Source organism: Salvelinus namaycush, chromosome 3 (genome assembly GCF_016432855.1).
Source record: "Salvelinus namaycush isolate Seneca chromosome 3, SaNama_1.0, whole genome shotgun sequence".
NCBI classification, from domain to species: domain Eukaryota; kingdom Metazoa; phylum Chordata; class Actinopteri; order Salmoniformes; family Salmonidae; genus Salvelinus; species Salvelinus namaycush.
This window is the reverse complement of record NC_052309.1, coordinates 11,728,415-11,747,532: the sequence shown is the minus strand read 5'-3', so window position 1 is coordinate 11,747,532 and position 19,118 is coordinate 11,728,415. Positions and strand designations below refer to the sequence as shown.

The 19,118-nt window shown below is 44.3% G+C and overlaps 1 protein-coding gene across 1 annotated transcript; it reads right to left on the bottom strand.

Annotated features, from left to right (window-relative positions):
* Positions 1–549: 549 nt before the first annotated feature.
* LOC120044943 (procathepsin L-like) lies at positions 550–4,561 on the bottom strand. The gene is made up of 8 exons (XM_038989693.1): positions 4,419–4,561; positions 3,420–3,558; positions 3,084–3,206; positions 2,475–2,627; positions 2,028–2,252; positions 1,591–1,759; positions 1,194–1,311; positions 550–964 (listed from the first exon to the last, which is right to left on the bottom strand). The coding sequence occupies exons 2-8, from the start codon at positions 3,546–3,548 to the stop codon at positions 865–867; spliced, it is 1,017 nt and encodes a 338-aa protein (XP_038845621.1). The 5' UTR covers positions 3,549–3,558; positions 4,419–4,561; the 3' UTR covers positions 550–864.
* Between the last annotated feature and the right edge of the window lie 14,557 nt (positions 4,562–19,118).

Genomic DNA, 19,118 nt, shown 5'->3' with positions numbered 1-19,118 from the left:
CATACAGCCTCACTGATAGTCAAATGGAGTTAGTACAAATTCTATTTTTGGGAAATAACTGCATTCCCTTTAAATTGGGAGCAGCTACACAAATGTCACTAACCAACTACGAGTTAAGCCACAATCTCAGACGTGATTAGACACAGTGTTCTTTTTCTATGACAAAGGTTACTGGATCTGTGGCCAGAGTTCAACAGTTGTTTTGGAACCCACCAGGCTAAAACAGGTCTTATCTGAGCCATGAGGACCTTGCTCATCTTATCTGCTCTGAGACACACTAACTCCTGCTGTATTGTAGGTATAAAATGTTAATACCGTCAAGGTTTTTCCTGCTCTATCTGGAATAAACTTTTGTGTGTGTACCCAAAGGGTAGGGGCAATATGGCTTCTAATACGGGCAATACGGAACAGCTGTGTGTAGTAAGCCAAGTTAAATGACTAGGACTTAACTCAGTGACATCATTGACCAAAGGGCACAAAAACACTTGGCAAAGTTTTAGTTTGGATAGGATGACTACCAATTTTGTAGTTTGCCATGTAAACAACAAATCCATTTTAAAAAAGTTTATTTTTCTCATATGTACAACATTTTTACAGAACAGGTGTAAAAGCAGTAAACTAGGAATGTACATAGAGGTCACACCTGTAACATTTACTTGACTCAACTATATATCAAATCAAGTATTAAAAACAAACTAGGTAGAATTTCATAGATTCCCTAAAACTGTGTTTCTTTAAAACCCATGCAGCAGGATTCACTAGTGCCTTTCACAGACTTAATAAGGCAGCACTTTCGTCATCATTGCCCTTTATGAACGTTTTTCAAACAAACAAAACTCTTGAACACATCCAGGTTCTAAAACACTAGACCAGTGGGTAGCTGGATGCCGTGGCGATACCACAGTGGTTCTTCCTGTCTTTGGCCATGTAGATGTAGCCTTTGTCTCCCCATTTCTCACTCCAGCTGAGGAAAATACAAACAATCTGTTAGCTTCTCTGCACTTAGTTGGGAAATTATACAAAAATTTGATTTACTGCCACTTTAGAAAAATTCATGACTTAACCATAGTACCAGACCAACACCATATTCAAATAAAGGCAATGGTATTGTAGAGGTATATTCCCTGACGAAGAAATTAACCATTCCTGTGGTGGAAACGGTCAAACAAACATTCCAGGAAGAAACTCTGTACCTGTTCTTGACTATCCAGTATTTCTTGCCATCCACATCCTCTCCTTCAAAACCATATCCCACCACTAGAACGCCATGGTCCAACTCCTCACTGCTGCACTCCTTCTCATAGTAGATCCCTAGAGGGAGGGCATATAGTTACATTAGTTGGGCTAAAATGAGTTTACCTCAGCGTATGGCTGTACAACCATCTGATCAATGCTAAAGCTGCTAGCAGGCAAAGTGACAACTTTGGTAACACTTTACTTAATGGCTTTGAAAGAGAACCATTATTAGCTAGTGTGAACAGGACAGTGGACCAGTGAAGCGCACTGCTACACAAAAATAGAATGTAGGGAATCCAAATAAAATTGAGGAAGTTGATGTAACATATGTTGCGTTGCCTTTTTGCTACTAACCAGACTCATAGAACTGAAAGGACTCGTGGCCGGCATCGATGGCAACAGAGACAGGACCGACTGCAGCCACAGCCTTCATCATAGCATGCTCCTTGCCACTGGGGATGTCCACAAAACCAGTCTCGTTGGCAGCACTGAACTCTGGCTTGTAGTGGCAAGGGTCCTCATCCTGGGGAAATAGAGGATCAATAGTAAAAAAGTCATCATTAGTAAAAAAATAAAAAAAATAAGCATATCCAATGAATCAAGGTTGAAATGGCCATCTCAATGCCATTTCTGTCAGCACCTCACGCAATAATAAATCCATATTTCTAAACATTTATGACCCAGTCTTGCCAAATCCTATTGTCAAGCCAAACATGACTACAACCATAGGAGTTGGTTATACAGCGTGAACAGATCTGAGACCAGGCTAAAATAACAGAAATGGGTCTTACAGTGCCGACGTAGGGATAGGACTCCTCTGTGTCCAGGCCGGCGTTGTCCTGGATGTACTGGAAGGCCTGGTCCATGAGCCCACCGTTACAGCCCTCGTTGCCCTCCGGTCTGGAGCAGTCCACCAGGTTCTGTTCACTCAGAGACACCAGCTTGCCAGTCTTCCTGAACTGCTGCCCCTCCATGGCCCCGGTGGTGCTGAACGCCCAGCAAGACCCACATGATCCCTGAGGGAGGCGGAGATTGTGAATAGCTAGCATGTGTATAACAAAGTGACAATAATTTAGCAATTGCGAAGTAGGGGTGTAAGCAATGCATTTACTGCAACTATAAATATCCTGTGTACACAACTTGGAATGGGTTAACGGCAAACCTCAGTATTGTTTTATTCAGTGACAGCTGTGTATGGTTAAGAATGAGTCATGGCTCATGAGTGTCTGAGGTCTCACCTGGTCCTTGACGGGAGTGACGTAGCCCTTCTCCCTCCAATCAACAGCTTTAGGTGCCTGCAGGTAGTTGGGTTCCATGAACAGAGAGCCCTTGAACTTCCTCTCAGTCGTCTGCTTGTAGCCGTTCATCGTCTGCCTGAACTCTTCATTGGTCTAGGGAGGAAGGAATCAGTAAGGGCATGTTGAAATGTATGTCATTCCTGGCCAGGTGTGCTTTGGGGTTTTTAAAGTTCCTATCTGAATAGAACATTGAGGGGTTTCCAATGTCTAAGGACTTTTTAAATATTTTTTTTAAACTTATGCATAAAGATGAGTAAGTTTCAGTTCCCTTCTCAGGATCACTATTCTGTTCCTGTTTCTTCAGTACGTGCTAGTGGAAGAAACCCAACCTGTGAGTCTGGCAATGAAAGCAGGAATGTATTCAACACTGACACCTGTGGCTATGTTTTCATAGTGCCTGTGAAATATTTCCTCATTCCGTACTGTGTCATAGACCACATAGGGCATGACAACAAAAGGATTCAGCTACAGCAAACACTATGGGACAAGGCTGCTGACATGCATCTCCTGCCCCACAATAAAATGTCTCAGCAAGGAGCTTGTTCTTACCATGTCACCAAAGTGGTTCATGCCCAGACGGTAGGAGTGTTTTCCCATGGTGTGTTCGAGGTTGTGCATCTCAATCTTCTTCAGGTTTTTCTCCCAAACCATCCTCCTCCAGCCCTCCTCGCTCTGAGAAATGAGTATACTTGGTCAGAGAATGGACATACAAATCATACAGTCCCAGAACTACAAACAAAATCCAGGGAAAAATAAGTCACTACATTTTGCAATAATACAGGCCTACATGAAATGTACAGTTGTCAAGGCACCAAATAATTAATTTGAGACTCAACAAGACCTTGAGGCGCTATGGTGCCCTACTTGTACTTCAATAACACCCACCTCATGGTAGTTCTTGCTGTGCCAGTTTTTCCACAGGTGCCAATGGCCCTCCAACTGAGAGTCAAACCTAGGAGCCGCACACACAGCACTCACACAGAGCACCAACACTGCCAAGTACAGTGCTGTCATGGCCAAACAGCTGTGAAGGGAGCAAGAAGAGCTATCGGTCAGCCTTGTATTTCACAGTGTGAAGAAGCTACATTTATATATAGATTGTTATTGCCTTCAGATTATTGCCACAGGCAGCTTGGTTGACTGACATGTTAAGTGTGTGTTGCGTTTATCTAGAACCAACAGAACAGGAAAAACAAGGGCTATAGATTCTGCTCTGTGAGGAAGAGAGTTGAGCATAATGCCTGAATCAGAAGTCATATAAAAACTACGCAAATGGCAGACTGCAGCCGTCTGAACCGACGTTCTGGTTAGAATGCTGTGTATGCAAACACTGAAAGGGAGTCTGCGCAAAGTGGGACTTGGTTGGTTGCATCATTCCTGTTTTTCCTAGTTTGGCTTGATCCTGATCACAAGATGCGGGCGGATCCAAAGCCGCTGAATCATTCTCTGAACATGGACAAAGCCCAAGGAAAATATAAAAGGAAATCGAATCTCCCACATCACCATTTCCAAAAATGTAACGGTTCGCTTTAATATATAGCAACCTATAAACGATAACATTCGCGACTGATACATTTGAACACAATGTTCCCTTTGTGAGAACAAAACAAAGCCCTCTAGCGCTACACAAAAGCACTCGACTCATGGAGGGAAAAAAATATACCGTTTTACTGCTATACCTTTTCAATTTATATCAAGTTCTGTAATGTTGATATCCACGAAACTAGTCGAGGGAATGTTAGGTAACAGCAGGTATCAAAAACATAAACAAGAGCAAATGCCCGGGGTAAAGTCTATAACCCAAGTAGACGTACCTAACGTAGCAGGCGAAAATAGACAGGCCTAATACTGTACAAACAACGCAAGCCCTAGAGAAATACTTACTTAATGTATTGTCAATTTGCAGTAGAAGTGTGGAGGTCCCTGCTGTTGTGTGTCGATCAATAAATAAATATTGTATAGACACACCACTTTATACAGACAGTTTTTTTGTTGTACGGTAGGAGGGGCCTGTGATTGGTTGTATGTCACACAGGAGGGTCTAGGATTGGCTGAAATGGGACTTTATAACGCGCAGGTCCCGCCCCGAGTAAATATCCCAGCATGTGATTCCTGCCCACGTGACCGTCTTATCCGGCAGTTAGTCGTTTTCCCTCAACAGTTAGTCGTAACAGTTAGTCGTTTTCCCTCAACATTTTTTATTTTTCAGATAGGCTACTTTGTAACAGTTCTCCCATGGATACAGAAAATACAAAGAAATTGTCAGAAAAAAAAGTCAAGACATGTTCACAGCACAAGGACGACATGCATTAAGGAAGAAATGGTAGTCATATGATCGATAACACCGCACTCACGTGAGACACACCTTAATGTTAGTCTTGGGCCCTAGACAAATGTTTTGTAACACACACAAAAACAGTGGTGGAAAAATTACTCAATTGTCATACATGAGTAAAAGTAAAGATACCTTAATAGAAAATGACCCTAGTAAAAGTGAAAGTCACCCAGTAAAATACTACTTGAGTAAAAGTCAAAGTATTTGGATTTAAATATACTTAAGTATCAAAAGTAAATGGAATTGCTAAAATGTACTTAAGTATCAAAAGTAAAAGTATGAATCATTTCATATTTATTTTGTTATTGATGGATAGCAGGGGCACACTCCAACACTCAGACATAATTTACAAACGAAGCATTTGTGTTTTGTGAGTCCGCCAGATCAGAGGCAGTAGACCTCTTGATAATTATGTGAATTGGACCATTTTCCTGTCAAAATGTGAGGAGTGCTTTTGGGTGTCAGGGAAAATGTATGGAGTAAAAAGTATATTATTTTCTTTAGGAATGTAGTGAAGTAAAAGTTGGCAAAAATATGAATAGTAAAGTACAGATAACCCCAAAAAACGACTTAAGTAGTACTTTAAAGGATTTTTTACTTAAGTATGTTACACCACTGCAAAAAACAGGTAGGCCTGAAAATATTTGTACCGCAATCTCGTTCACCAGACACTTCTGCCTACACGCAATTGGCCTACTCCCTAAAACTGAGTGGGCAGCAACAAACACCACACTGCTAATTGGATGTCAAAGCCAGTCTTCTACTTTTTTTTCAGACAAAGCTCACACATGGTGAAAATGATATTTTTCTTCTCTATGAAGTAGATTCAGTGTTTGATCAACCGTGGGCTGATATGATTTAAAAAAATATACAGTTGAAGTCAGAAGTTTACATACACCTTAGCCAAATACATTTAAACTCAGTTTTTCACAATTCCTGACATTTAATCCAAGTAAAAATTCACTGTCTTAGGTCAGTTAGGATCACCACTTTATTTTAAGAATGTGAAATGTCAGATTAATAGTAGAGAGAATGATATATTTCAGCTTTTATTTCTTTCATCACATTCCCAGTGGGTCAAAAGTTTACATACTAATTGAGTGTATTTGGTAGAATTGCCTTTAAATTGTTTAACTTGGGTCAAACGTTTTGGGTAGCCTTCCACAAGCTTCCCACAATAAGTTGGGTGAATTTTGGCCCATTCCTCCTGACAGAGCTGGTGTAACTGAGTCAGGTTTGTAGGTCTCCTTGCTCACACACGCATTTTCAGTTCTGCCCACAAATTTTCTATAGGATTGAGGTCAGGGCTTTGTGATGGCCACTCCAATACCTTGACTTTGTTGTCCTTAAGCCATTTTGCCACAACTTTGGAAGTATGCTTGGGGTCATTGTCCATTTGGAAGACCCATTTGCGACCAAGCTTTAACTTCCTGACAGATGTCTTGAGATGTTTCTTCAATATATCCACATAATTTTCCATCCTCATGATGCCATCTATTTTGTGAAGTGCACCAGTCCCTCCTGCAGCAAAACACCCCCACAACATGATGCTGCCACCCCCGTGCTTCACGGTTGGGATGGTGTTCTTCGGCTTGCAAGCGTCCCCCTTTTTCCTCCAAATATAACGATGGTCATTATGACCAAACAGTTCTATTCTTGTTTCATCAGACCAGAGGACATTTCTCCAAAAAGTCTTTGTCCCCATGTGCAGTTGCACACCGTAGTCTGGCTTTTTTATGGCAGTTTTGGAGCAGTGGCTTCTTCCTTGATGAGCAGCCTTTCAGGTTATGTCGATATAGGGCTCGTTTTACTGTGGATATAGATAGTTTTGTACCTGTTCCCTCCAGCATCTTCACAACGTCCTTTGCTGTTGTTCTGGGATTGATTTGCACTTTTCGCACCAAAGTACGCTCATCTTTAGGAGACAGAATGCGTCTCCTTCCTGAGCGGTATGCCAGCTGCGGGGTCCCATGGTGTTTATACTTGCGTATTATTGTTTGTACAGATAAACGTGGCACCCTAGGGCATTTGGAAATTGCTCCCAAGGATGAACCAGACTTGTGGAGGTCTACAATTTGTTTCGGAGGTCTTGGCTGATTTCTTTTGATTTTCCCATGATGTCAAGCAAAGAGGCACTTAGTTTGAAGGTAGGCCTTGAAATACATCCACAGGTCCACCTCCAATTGACTCAAATGATGTCAATTAGCCTACCAGAAGCTTCTAAAGTCATGACATTTTCTGGAATTTTCCAAGCTGTTTAAACGCTCAGTCAACTTAGTGTATGTAAACTCCTGACCCACTGGAAATGTGATACAGTGAAATAATCTGTCTGTAAACAATTGTTGTAAAAATTGCTTGTGTCATGCACAAAGTAGATGTCCTAACCGACTTGCCAAAACTATAGTTTGTTAACAAGAAATTTGTGGAGTGGTTGAAAAACGAGTTTTAATGACCAACCTAAGTGTATGTAAACTTCCGACTTCAACTGTATATATTTATTTAACCTTTTTGATAAAGTTGCCTAAAGCTGAGAGACCCACATAGATAACTAGAAATTAGTGTCTGCATTCTTAATATACTGATTAATTATTGTGTGATAGCCTGCTGTGTCGAGAAAGTTCTGATGGGATTATAAATTGATTTGTGTAACCAATAATTCCGATTGAATTTGAAAGGGGGAGGTGTCTTACAAGTCTTTCAGGGGTTTTCTACCTTTCCTGTGTTATGATACTGACGATTTGTCGCCACAGATGGTTTTACATTTTTACCGATGTGGCTAGATGGAGTTGTCGGGACAACTATAGATTTGTAGCTAACCCTTTTCCTGACCTTAACCTCATTATCCTAACCCGCTATGTTAATTCCCCTAACCTGCCACGTTAGTTATCCTAACCTGCTACGTTAGTTATCCTAACCTGCTATGTAAACAAACAAACAAACATGCTCTTTTCGGCTAACTTTGATCATATTGTTGTTTCTTGTGTGCTACTACTACAACCCTAAGGACAACAAATGACCATTCAGACAATTGTTTCTATGTAATTGTCTGTGGAATTACCTGTAGTGGGAAGTTCAAGTCAAGTTTCGCTCATCCACCAAGAAACCCGAATCACTATTTACCTCATTTATACACTGCTCAAAAAAATAAAGGGAACACTAAAATAACACATCCTAGATCTGAATGAATGAAATATTCTTATTAAATTCTTTTTTCTTTACATAGTTGAATGTGCTGACAACAAAATCATACAAAAATTATCAATGGAAATCAAATTTATCAACCCATGGAGGTCTGGATTTGGAGTCACACTCAAAATTAAAGTGGAAAACCACACTACAGGCTGATCCAACTTTGATGTAATGTCCTTAAAACAAGTCAAAATGAGGCTCAGTAGTGTGTGTGGCCTCCACGTGCCTGTATGACCTCCCTACAACGCCTGGGCATGCTCCTGGTGAGGTGGCGGATGGTCTCCTGAGGGATCTCCTCCCAGACCTGGACTAAAGCATCCGCCAACTCCTGGACAGTCTGTGGTGCAACGTGGCGTTGGTGGATGGAGCGAGACATGATGTCCCAGATGTGCTCAATTGGATTCAGGTCTGGGGAACGGGCGGGCCAGTCCATAGCATCAATGCCTTCCTCTTGCAGGAACTGCTGACACACTCCAGCCACATGAGGTCTAGCATTGTCTTGCATTAGGAGGAACCCAGGGCCAACCGCACCAGCATATGGTCTCAAGGGGTCTGAGGATCTCATCTCGGTACCTAATGGCAGTCAGGCTACCTCTGGCGAGCACATGGAGGGCTGTGCGGCCCCCCAAAGAAATGCCACCCCACACCATGACTGACCCATCGCCAAACCGGTCATGCTGGAGGATGTTGCAGGCAGCAGAACGTTCTCCACGGCGTCTCCAGACTCTGTCACGTCTGTCACATGTGCTCAGTGTGAACCTGCTTTCATCTGTGAAGAGCACAGGGCGCCAGTGGCGAATTTGCCAATCTTGGTGTTCTCTGGCAAATGCCAAACGTCCTGCACGGTGTTGGGCTGTAAGCACAACCCCCACCTGTGGACGTCGGGCCCTCATACCACCCTCATGGAGTCTGTTTCTGACCGTTTGAGCAGACACATGCACATTTGTGGCCTGCTGAAGGTAATTTTGCAGGGCTCTGGCAGTGCTCCTCCTTGCACAAAGGCGGAGGTAGCGGTCCTGCTGCTGGGTTGTTGCCCTCCTACGGCCTCCTCCACGTCTCCTGATGTACTGGCCTGTCTCCTGGTAGCGCCTCCATGCTCTGGACACTACGCTGACAGACACAGCAAACCTTCTTGCCACAGCTCGCATTGATGTGCCATCCCGGATGAGCTGCACTACCTGAGCCACTTGTGTGGGTTGTAGACTCCGTCTCATGCTACCACTAGAGTGAAAGCACCGCCAGCATTCAAAAGTGACCAAAACATCAGCCAGGAAGCATAGGAACTGAGAAGTGGTCTGTGGTCACCACCTGCAGAACCACTCCTTTATTGGGGGTGTCTTGCTAATTGCCTATAATTTCCACCTGTTGTCTATTCCATTTGCACAACAGCATGTGAAATTTATTGTCAATCAGTGTTGCTTCCTAAGTGGACAGTTTGATTTCACAGAAGTGTGATTGACTTGGAGTTACATTGTGTTGTTTAAGTGTTCCCTTTATTTTTTTGAGCAGTGTATTAGTTTATACTAATACAATTGTTCAGAGTAAGAGATGTTGTTAAACAAGTAATACTTTATTTTCTCAAAAAGGCAAAGGGTAAAAATTGACACCCCTAAAGCTTTTTATAAATAAAGTAGTCAAAAGTTTTATATTTGGTCCCATTTTCCTAGCACGCAAGGACTACATCAAGCTTGTGACTCTACAAACTTGTTGGATGCATTTGCAGTTCGTTTTGGTTGTTTCACATTATTTCTTGCCCAATAGAAATGAATGGGGAATCATGTGGTGTCATGTTGGAGTCCATTTTGTTGTAAATATGAATATAATATGTTTCTAAACACTTCTACATTAATGTGGATGCTACCATGATTACGGATAATCCCGAATGAATCATAAATTATGATGATTGAGAAAGTTAAAGGGGGTCAAAGATCATACCCCCAACTCATGCTAACTTCCCCTGTTAATGGTTAGAGGTTAGCAGGGGAGGTGAGCATGAGTTGGGGGTATGGGTGTAAATGGGTGTTTGACAATTGGCATCCCTAGCCGCGTCCTCAGAGCATGCGCAGACCAGCTGACTGGTGTGTTTACGGACATATTCAATCAATCCTTATCCCAGTCTGCTGTTTCCACATGCTTCAAGAGGGCCACCATTGTTCCAGTTCACAAGAAAGCGAAGGTAACTGAGCTAAATGACTATCGCCCCGTAGCACTCACCTCCTTCATCATGAAGTACTTTGAAAGACTAGTCAAGGATCATATCACCTCCACCCTACCTGACACCCTAGACCCCCTCCAATTTGCTTACCGCCCCAATAGGTCCACAGACAACGCAATCACAATCACACTGCACACTGCCCTAACCCATCTGGACAAGAGGAATACCTATGTAAGAATGCTGTTCATCGACTACAGCTCAGCATTTAACACCATAGTATCCTCCAAAATCGTCATTAAGCTCAAGACCCTGGGTCTCGACCCCGCCCTGTGCAACTGGGTCCTGGACTTCCTGATGGGCCGCCCCCAGGTGGTGAGGGTAGGATACAACATCTCCACCCCGCTGATCCTCAACACTGGGGCCCCACAAGGGTGCGTTCTCAGCCCTCTCCTGTACTCCCTGTTCACCCATGACTGCGTGGCCATGCACGCCTCCAACTCAATCATCAAGTTTGCAGACAACACTAGTGATAGGCTTGATTACCAACAACGACGAGATGGCCTACAGGGAGGAGGTGAGGGCCCTCGGAGTGTGGTGTCAGGAAAATAACCTCACACTCAACGTCAACAAAACAAAAGGAGATGATCGTGGACTTCAGGAAACAGCAGAGGGAGCACCCCCCTATCCACATCGACGGGACAGTAGTGGAGAAGGTGGAAAGTTAAGTTCCTCGGCGTACACATCACAGACAAACTGAAATGGTCCACCCACACAGACAGCGTGGTGAAGAAGTCGCAACAGCGAGGCTGAAGAAATTTGGCTTGTCACCAAAAACACACACATACTTTTACAGATGCACAATCGAGAGCATCCTGTCGGGCTGTATCACCGCCTGGTATGCTCCACCCACAACCGTAAGGCTCTCCAGAGGGTAGTGAGGTCTGCACAACGCATCACCGGGGGCAAACTACCTGCTCTCCAGGACACCTACACCACCCGATGTCACAGGAAGGCCAAAAAGATCATCAAGGGCAACAACCATCCGAGCCACTGCCTGTTCACCCCGCTATCACCCAGAAGGCGAGGTCAGTACAGGTGCATCAAAGCTGGGACCGAGAAACATTGAGTGGCTGCTGCCAACATACTGACTCAATCTCTAGCCACTTTAATAATTAAAAATTGGATGTAATAAATGTATCAGTCACTTTAAACTATGCCACTTTATATAATGTTTACATACCCTACACTACTCATCTCATATGTATATACTGTACTCTATACCATCTACTGCATCTTGCCTGTGCCGTTCGGCCATCGCTCGTCCATATATATTTTTATGTACATATTCTTATTCATTCCTTTACACTTGTGTGTATAAGGTAGTTGTTGTGAAATTGTTAGATTACTTGTTAGATATTACTGCATGGTCGGAACTAGAAGCACAAGCATTTCGCTACACTCGCATTAACATCTGCTAACCATGTGTATGTGACAAATAAAATTTGATTTGAAATATAGCGTAAAGGAATAATTACAGTAAATGACAGGTATTGGAAAAGTTACTTCATGAAATCGAAACAGAGTGAACGAGAATTGTTATCAAAACCCTCCAACAGTTATAGTCGAAGCGGAGGCACATTTTATCTGAATTGACTGAAGGATTGTTTGTCTCTGACTTTGGATAGGACATACTGGTCTCTGAGCCAACTGGGAAGACACTACCACACAGGAAGAACAGGACGGATTGATTTTATTTTTTGGCAGCTGCTGAATCTACCTGTAGATATGTGGTTACTGAGAGGACGGACACACACGGTAGATATGTGGAGGTTAATAGGACTACTTGATTGGTAATGGTGTGTACAGAAACAGAGGGAAATCACATTCCCATTCCTGAGGAGTTTCTCTCTCTTAATACAATCCGTGAAGCATTCATTATCACAATTATCCTTTTGCAGTATAATGAGGCAGTTGAGAAAGTGGTGTTGATTGAAAATTATTAAAATTGATAATCTTATCAAAATTAATTATTTGATAACAATGGAGTACTGACCATTACCTCATCCATGCAACTTCAAATTTTTGCTGACACTGATTACAGTCTGACGTAAACAGATGCACTTACTCTACCTGCCAGCCATCAAGAGTACTGAAGTCAATGTAACAGTCATGACCTTAGAATGGACATATTGCCTATCACTGACTTGTGTTTACTCCTCTAAACAGGACCTAATAACAATAGGGTCTGAAAGCAACATTAACATTTTAGTTGTTCATTGTCCAATCATCTTAGCATTTCAGTATTTCATCCACCTACACTGAGTGTACAGATCATTAAGGACACCTGCTCTTTCAATGACATAGACCGACCAGGTGAATCCAGGTGAAAGCTATGATCCCTTATTGATGTCACTTGTTAAATCCACTTCAATCAGTGTAGATGAAGGGGAGGAGACCGGTTAAAGAGACAATTGAGCCTTGAGACATGGATTGCGTATGTGTGCCATTCAGAGGGTGAATGGGCAAGACAAAATATTTAAGTGCTTTGAACGAGGTATGGTAGTATTTGTATTCATTAAGGATCCTTGGCCGTAGCTACTCTTCCTAGGGTCCAGCAACATTAAGGCAGTTATATACAATTTCAAATATTACATGACATTATATTTCATAACACTTTACCCAATACATGTAGTGTGTTCCCTCAAGCCACTACTCCTATCACATATTTACAATACATCATCCATGTCTACGTGTGTGTGTAGAGTGCATGTCTTATCATGTGTGTCTGTGTGTCTCTTCACAGTCCCTGCTTTTCCATAAGGTGTATTTTAATCTGTTTAAAAAAAATCTGATTCTACTGCTTGAATAAGTTACCATGTAGCCATGGCTCTATGTAGTACTCTGCGCCTCACTTAGTCTACACAACTGAACAGGCAGCGGCATCTACAGAAGGTACCTAATGAGCTAGAGCTAGCCAAGCTTGTCACATGCTGTCTTAAAGTAAAAGATAAAGGTGTTGATGCAGCCAGAACCCAGATAACTCAGCCAGAGCAGAGGAACCTCTCACCAGCACCATCTGATGAATCATGTGACAGCTTTGCGGCTATATCACTGCCACAACCACACCAACCTAGGAGAACAAGGCAGAGCCTATGAAGACTCACATCTTCTCCCTGCCTACCCGAGGCACTCATCAGCAGCTCCCGTGGTTCCGCACCCTGCTCCCGTGGTTCCGCTCCCGTGGTTCCACACCCAGCTTCCGTGGTTCCGTACCCAGCTCCAGCTCCTGTGGTTCCGCACCCATCTCCCGTGGTTCCACACCCAGCTTTAGCTCCCGTGGTTCCTCACCCAGCTCCAGCAGCTCCTCACCCAGCTCCAGCGGTTCTGCACCCCGCTCCAGCTCCCGTGGTTCCGTACTAAGGACCAATACCTGCGGCTCCATAACCCGGACCAGCACCCGTGGCTCCATACCCTGGACCAGCATCCGCAGCTCCACATCCTGCACCAGGTCAACCCTACTTACCTGCGCGACAAAACATGCCTTATCCAGTCCCAGCAGCACCGGGCTTCCATCCAGGTTTAGGCATGCCCTATCCCAATCCAGCAGCACTACATCCTGCCCCGGGATAGATGGCACCCTACCCGGAGCCTGCTCCACCACATGGCACAGATCAGCTGATTGCCTCATCATACAGCATGCTGAAGCCATCGTTGCCCTACTTTGAGAGCAGTAGAGAGGGATTTTGCCCTCCTCAAGATGTTCCTAGATGACCTGATGAGCAGTCACAGACACCTAAACGAGTGGTATAAGTATCAAGTGCTCCTGGCCCACCTGAAACTACAGAGTGCAGTACAGCTCGCTAAGGCCTACATGCACGATCCAAGACTTTACACTGCTGCCTTACAAGCCCTGCAGGACAAGTACGGTCAGCCAACTTGTCCAGTGTGAGCTAGCCACCATCCTAAACTCCCCCGCCTTCCGGTCCGGAGATGGAGAAGCTTTTGACACCTTTGCCCTGTCTATCCACTCACTGGTAGGCATGCTCAGGACCCTTGAGGGGCAGAACGGCTATGAGCTCAGATGTGGATCGCACGTCGACCGGCTCTTGAGCAAGATGCCACAGAGCTACCGAGATGAATTCGTTGAGTACTGCTTCAATCACGGCATCCTCAGGTCTGGCACGGACCAGATGTTCACCCTCCAGACGTACATCCAGGTCAAACAGAGCTGCAGCCCTTTATCAATGTGACATGCCTAAGCCATTCAAGGCCACTGTGCCTTAAGACAGAAGGAGAAATCTGCTTCAATCCTTTTCAACGCAAGTGAAGACCCAAACCCAAAGGAACCTGCTCAATCCAAGGAGAAATCCAACCCCAAGCTATACTGTCCCCACTGTGACAATAAAGAACACTTTCTCTTCTCGTGAAGAGTTCAAGAAGCTGAACACAGGACAGATCGTCAAGTGGATAAAGGATTGGAAAAGGTGCTGGAAGTGCAGACGATCCCACAAAGCTGATGCTTGCACCCTCCGACGACCTTCCAATACATTTAAAGAGCAGCACCTAACGATCTTTCATGATGCCATACAGGAAAACCACAAAAGCATGCTCATGATGAGTGTCCCTACGACCAAGGTGTACATGGACAGACCCAACCGATCAGCGAAAGTAATGTTGTAGGTCGTGAAGGTCTTACTTTACAATGGAGACCGAGCCCTGGAGACACACGTCGTGCTCGATGATGGCTCTGAGCGTAGCATCGTCCTGCCACAGGCTGTTCAACAACTTAACCCCAATTCTGAGCCTGAGACCCTCACCCTTAGGACAGTTCGACAAGGCGTTGTGCAACTTCAAGGTGCCTCAGTTACCTTTGAGGTGTCCCCCCTGCTCAAACTTTTCAAGAAGCATCAGATACGTCAGGCATTCACCGCAGACAACCTAGGCCTTTCCGAACACTCCTGACCAGTAGCAGCTCTTCAAAAGGCGATACGACCACCTCTGTAAGCTGTATGCCACCGGTGGACCAAGCTGATTGGTTCAGACATGCCTCACTTCCTGATACCCATACAGCCAGAGTGTACAGGCCCGCCTGGTGGACCCATTACCGTCCACACTGAACATGGCTGGTCCCTGCAAGGCCCTATTAGCTTTGTCCACACATCACCCGCTGAACAACAGTGCCTGCTCACCACTACCGTTTCGCCTTCTGCCGAGCTCTTCAAAAATGTTGAGCGTCTTTGGCAGATCGATAACCTTTCCTACATGAGTGAGAAGCTGGCGACTCCATCGAAACAAGACCAGCAAGCCATGACGTCCACTCTAGGATATAAGTTGATGACGTTCAGCGCTACGCTACACCCCTGCTTCGTCGAGTCAACGATGCAACTCTCCATGCTCCAAAGGAAGCTGTACTGCCAAGCCTCCATAGCATGGAGTGAAGACTCGCCAAAGATTCAAAACACGCAGAGATGTACTGCAAGGATATCAAGAAGCTGCAGATGGCAGTTTAAGTGTCACTGGTGCCACCCGAGGTAGCCGAACAATCTACTGAGTCCTGGTTTATACCCGAACATATTGTGCATCACAATGGAAAGGATAGGATTGTGTTTAATTGTTCGTTCTAGCATAAAGGACAGTCGCTCAATGACTTTCTCCTCCCTGGACCAACCTTGGGACCATCCCTGCTCGGTGTCCTTCTCAGATTCCGTCAACATGCCGTAACTGTAAGTGGTGACATCAAAGGCATGTTTCATCAGATTCGCCTCTTACCAGCTGACAAACCGGTGCTATGCTTCATTTGACGGAACATGCGTAGAACTGAAAAATCGAGCATCTATGAGTGGCAGGTCTTGCCATTCGGCAGGACTTGTAGTCTCTGTTGTGCCATCTACGCTCTGCAGCGACACGTTCAGGACAATGTAGGAGTCAACCAAGAGCTTGTGAAGGAGTCATTCTACGTGGACTACTGCCTTTGAAGCATCCCCTCTGCCGAGGAAGCAAGAAACCTTGTTAATGGACCTCCATGCTGGAGGCTTTGAAATACGCCAGTGGGCTAGCAATGTACCAGCTGTCATCGATCACCTACCACCCGAGGCCAGATCGGAAAGCAGCGAACTGTGGGTTTCCCAAAGTAGCATGGTTCTCAGGAGCCAACCCTGGGGCTGCGTTGGAACTGCCTCAGACTCCTTGCGATACAAGCAATGCACTGCGGAGCGCTCCAAACCTACAATGAGGAATATCTACAGCATGCTCGCTCATCAATATGACCCGCTAGGCTACATCACGCCTTTCACAACCTGAGCCAAGGTAATCGTCCAGGACCTGTGGAAAGAAGGGATAGGTTGGGACAACCTCATTCAGCCTCAGAGCCTGCTGGACAAATGGCTTGGCTGGGAACAAGAGATTCCTGACCTTGCCCAGATAGAACTCCCCAGAACTTACGCACCTCCATACACTGACAATCCAAAGTCAACCAGAGACCTCCAAATATTCTGTGATGCATCAGAGAGAGCATATGGTTCTGTTGCCTACATTCGGACGACCAGTAGCAGGTGCACATTTCCTTCGTTCTGGTCAGGTCTCGTGTTGCGCCAAAGAAGCAGCTGTCAATGCTACGCTTGAAGCTGAGTGCTGTACTCACTGGGGCTCAGCTGGCCAGTGTCCTCCAAGCAAAACTCACCCTGCCCATCGGACAAGTCATCCTCTGGTCCGATTCCACCACAGTCCTTCATTGGCTCAAGTCAATTTTGTAGATACAAGGTCTTCGTAGGAACTTGTGTTGCAGAGATTTAGAACCTTACGGATGTAACCAACTGGAGGTATGTGGACACCGCAAAAACAACGGAGGATGAAATCACTCGGGCAAGACCCTGAAAGAGCTGGCCCAACCACATTGATGGCACCAAGGCCTTGAGTTCCTCCAACACTCAGAAGATCAGTGGCCTTCAATGCCTTCTGCTGACCCAGAGCCTGACAACAGCAAACTGAAGAAATTATCCTTCTACGGACATGTGTCTATCAGTTACAGTCCTCAGCTCCCAGATATCTGCAAGTTTGATACATGGGAAGACCTCATGAAGGCAACAACTAGATCCCTACACAGGGCGGCCAATCCACTCTCCAGTTCACCCAGACATCCTTGATGATGATGCAGAAGAACCTGTCATCTAGAACAGACTTTCCATCTGGTTAGAATGTCATAGCAGACATTTGGGGCAGCTGTGTAAGAACTCAGTGATGACGTCACAGCTATCACAAGCAGGCAGAGTGTTTAGTTCATTGCCAAGTGCAGCTCGCAACCTACTGCTGTAAACACAAATCTCAGTTTACGACATTATTTCCTTTGACCAATTTATTCATCACTGTGCGTTAATACCAAAACTGTAAGTAAGCTATATGTTTTCCCTGTTTTACTGACAAAGTTGTTAATAGTTGTCAGAGTCTAGGTGATGTGGGTAAGGTGGAGTCAGGCGCAGGACACAGAGATGAGTAATAATAGTAACTTTACTCAAAAATAATCTTCCAACAAGGAGAACGGAAATCCAGAAACACATAAACGAGACAACTGACAACAATAAACAAGCACAAAACCATGATGGCTCCAGAGGGTTAAATAGGGAAATAATTAAAACGTAATGGGAACCAGGTGTGTACAATACAGACAAAACAAATGGAAAAAGAAATGTAGATCGGTGGAGGCTAGAAAGCCGGTGACGTCGACCCCCAAAGTCGTGACAATAGTTGAAGAATATTTTTGTCATTATTACAGCATTATGTATCTCGTTTTTTATGCTAGCATTGTTCCTCATGAAGCTGGTTGAGAGAATGTCAAGAGTGTGCAAGGTCAGTCAAAGGGTGGCTACTTCAAAGAATCTAAAATATTTTGATTTAACACTTTTTTTGGTTACTACATGATTCCATGTGTGTTATTTCATAGTTTTGATGTCTTCACTATTATTATACAATGCAGAAAATAGTAAAAATAAAGAAAAACCCTTGAATGAGTAGGTGTGTCCAAACTTTTTGACTGGTACTGTATGTTAATATGGGCTATTTTTAGTACTTCTCTAGGTTGCTTGATTGTTATTAATTCTTTACCGGGAAGCTTATCAGAAGTAGACTTGCTCATGTTATTTATATTGGAGCTGATAGTGCAGGGTGAGCTGCACACAGTGGACTTCCTACTAGGGCACACTGCCTCAGTGCTAAAAGTGTAAGTCTGGTTCATAGGCACATGATTACTGCATACAATAGCTGTAGGATCAACGGAGGTATTCAGGGTAGTTAGGGGGACATAAATTAAGTTACTTACAAGTTACTTACATAATGTACATTTGATGCAGCATTATGACAACTGTGTCACAATGGTAGGGATTAACCGAGCAGGTCTTGGGTCATTCATAAGTCATTGTCTCACCGCAGCCTTGAAATGTCTGGACAGAGTCCAGGAGCCAAGATGATTTGGATGGACTCAGTCATTCCTGTAGAGTATCTTCTGTTTCCAGGTGTCAAAGTTGTCTATAAAAGTGTTTTGAACAGAGCTACAGTAATCTTTTAGCCAGGTGTGTAATGCCAGTAGCTGAATCTTTCACACCCGCAGCCCAACGATGGTACCGGACCTTTTTTGGAAACTTTAAGTGCTAGAATCAGTTCTTTAAAATCCATTGAGGGTATGAAATGTACAAATGTATTATCAGAGGACAATCTTCTCAAATTAAGGCCATTGGATATGTTATAAACTTCATAATACAACACATTAAGGTAAAAAACAATTTGAATGGTAATGAAATCTCTATGGGCCCACCTTGGGGGGGGGGGGGGGGGGGGGGGGGGGGTCAAAGGTCATACATGTATACATTTGGGGGTATATCGAGCCAGAATGAGCAGTATTGGGATGTGCTCTATT

Excerpts from the sequence above, each read along its gene's own strand:
- LOC120044943 (XM_038989693.1), bottom strand. The coding sequence starts at position 3,548 with ATGACAGCACTGTACTTGGCAGTGTTGGTGCTCTGTGTGAGTGCTGTG. Across the intron at positions 2,253-2,474 it reads TCACTCCCGTCAAGGACCAG|GGATCATGTGGGTCTTGCTG; the intron begins GTGAGACCTCAG and ends CGCCTCCCTCAG. Across the intron at positions 1,312-1,590 it reads CTTTCAGTTCTATGAGTCTG|GGATCTACTATGAGAAGGAG; the intron begins GTTAGTAGCAAA and ends CCCTCCCTCTAG.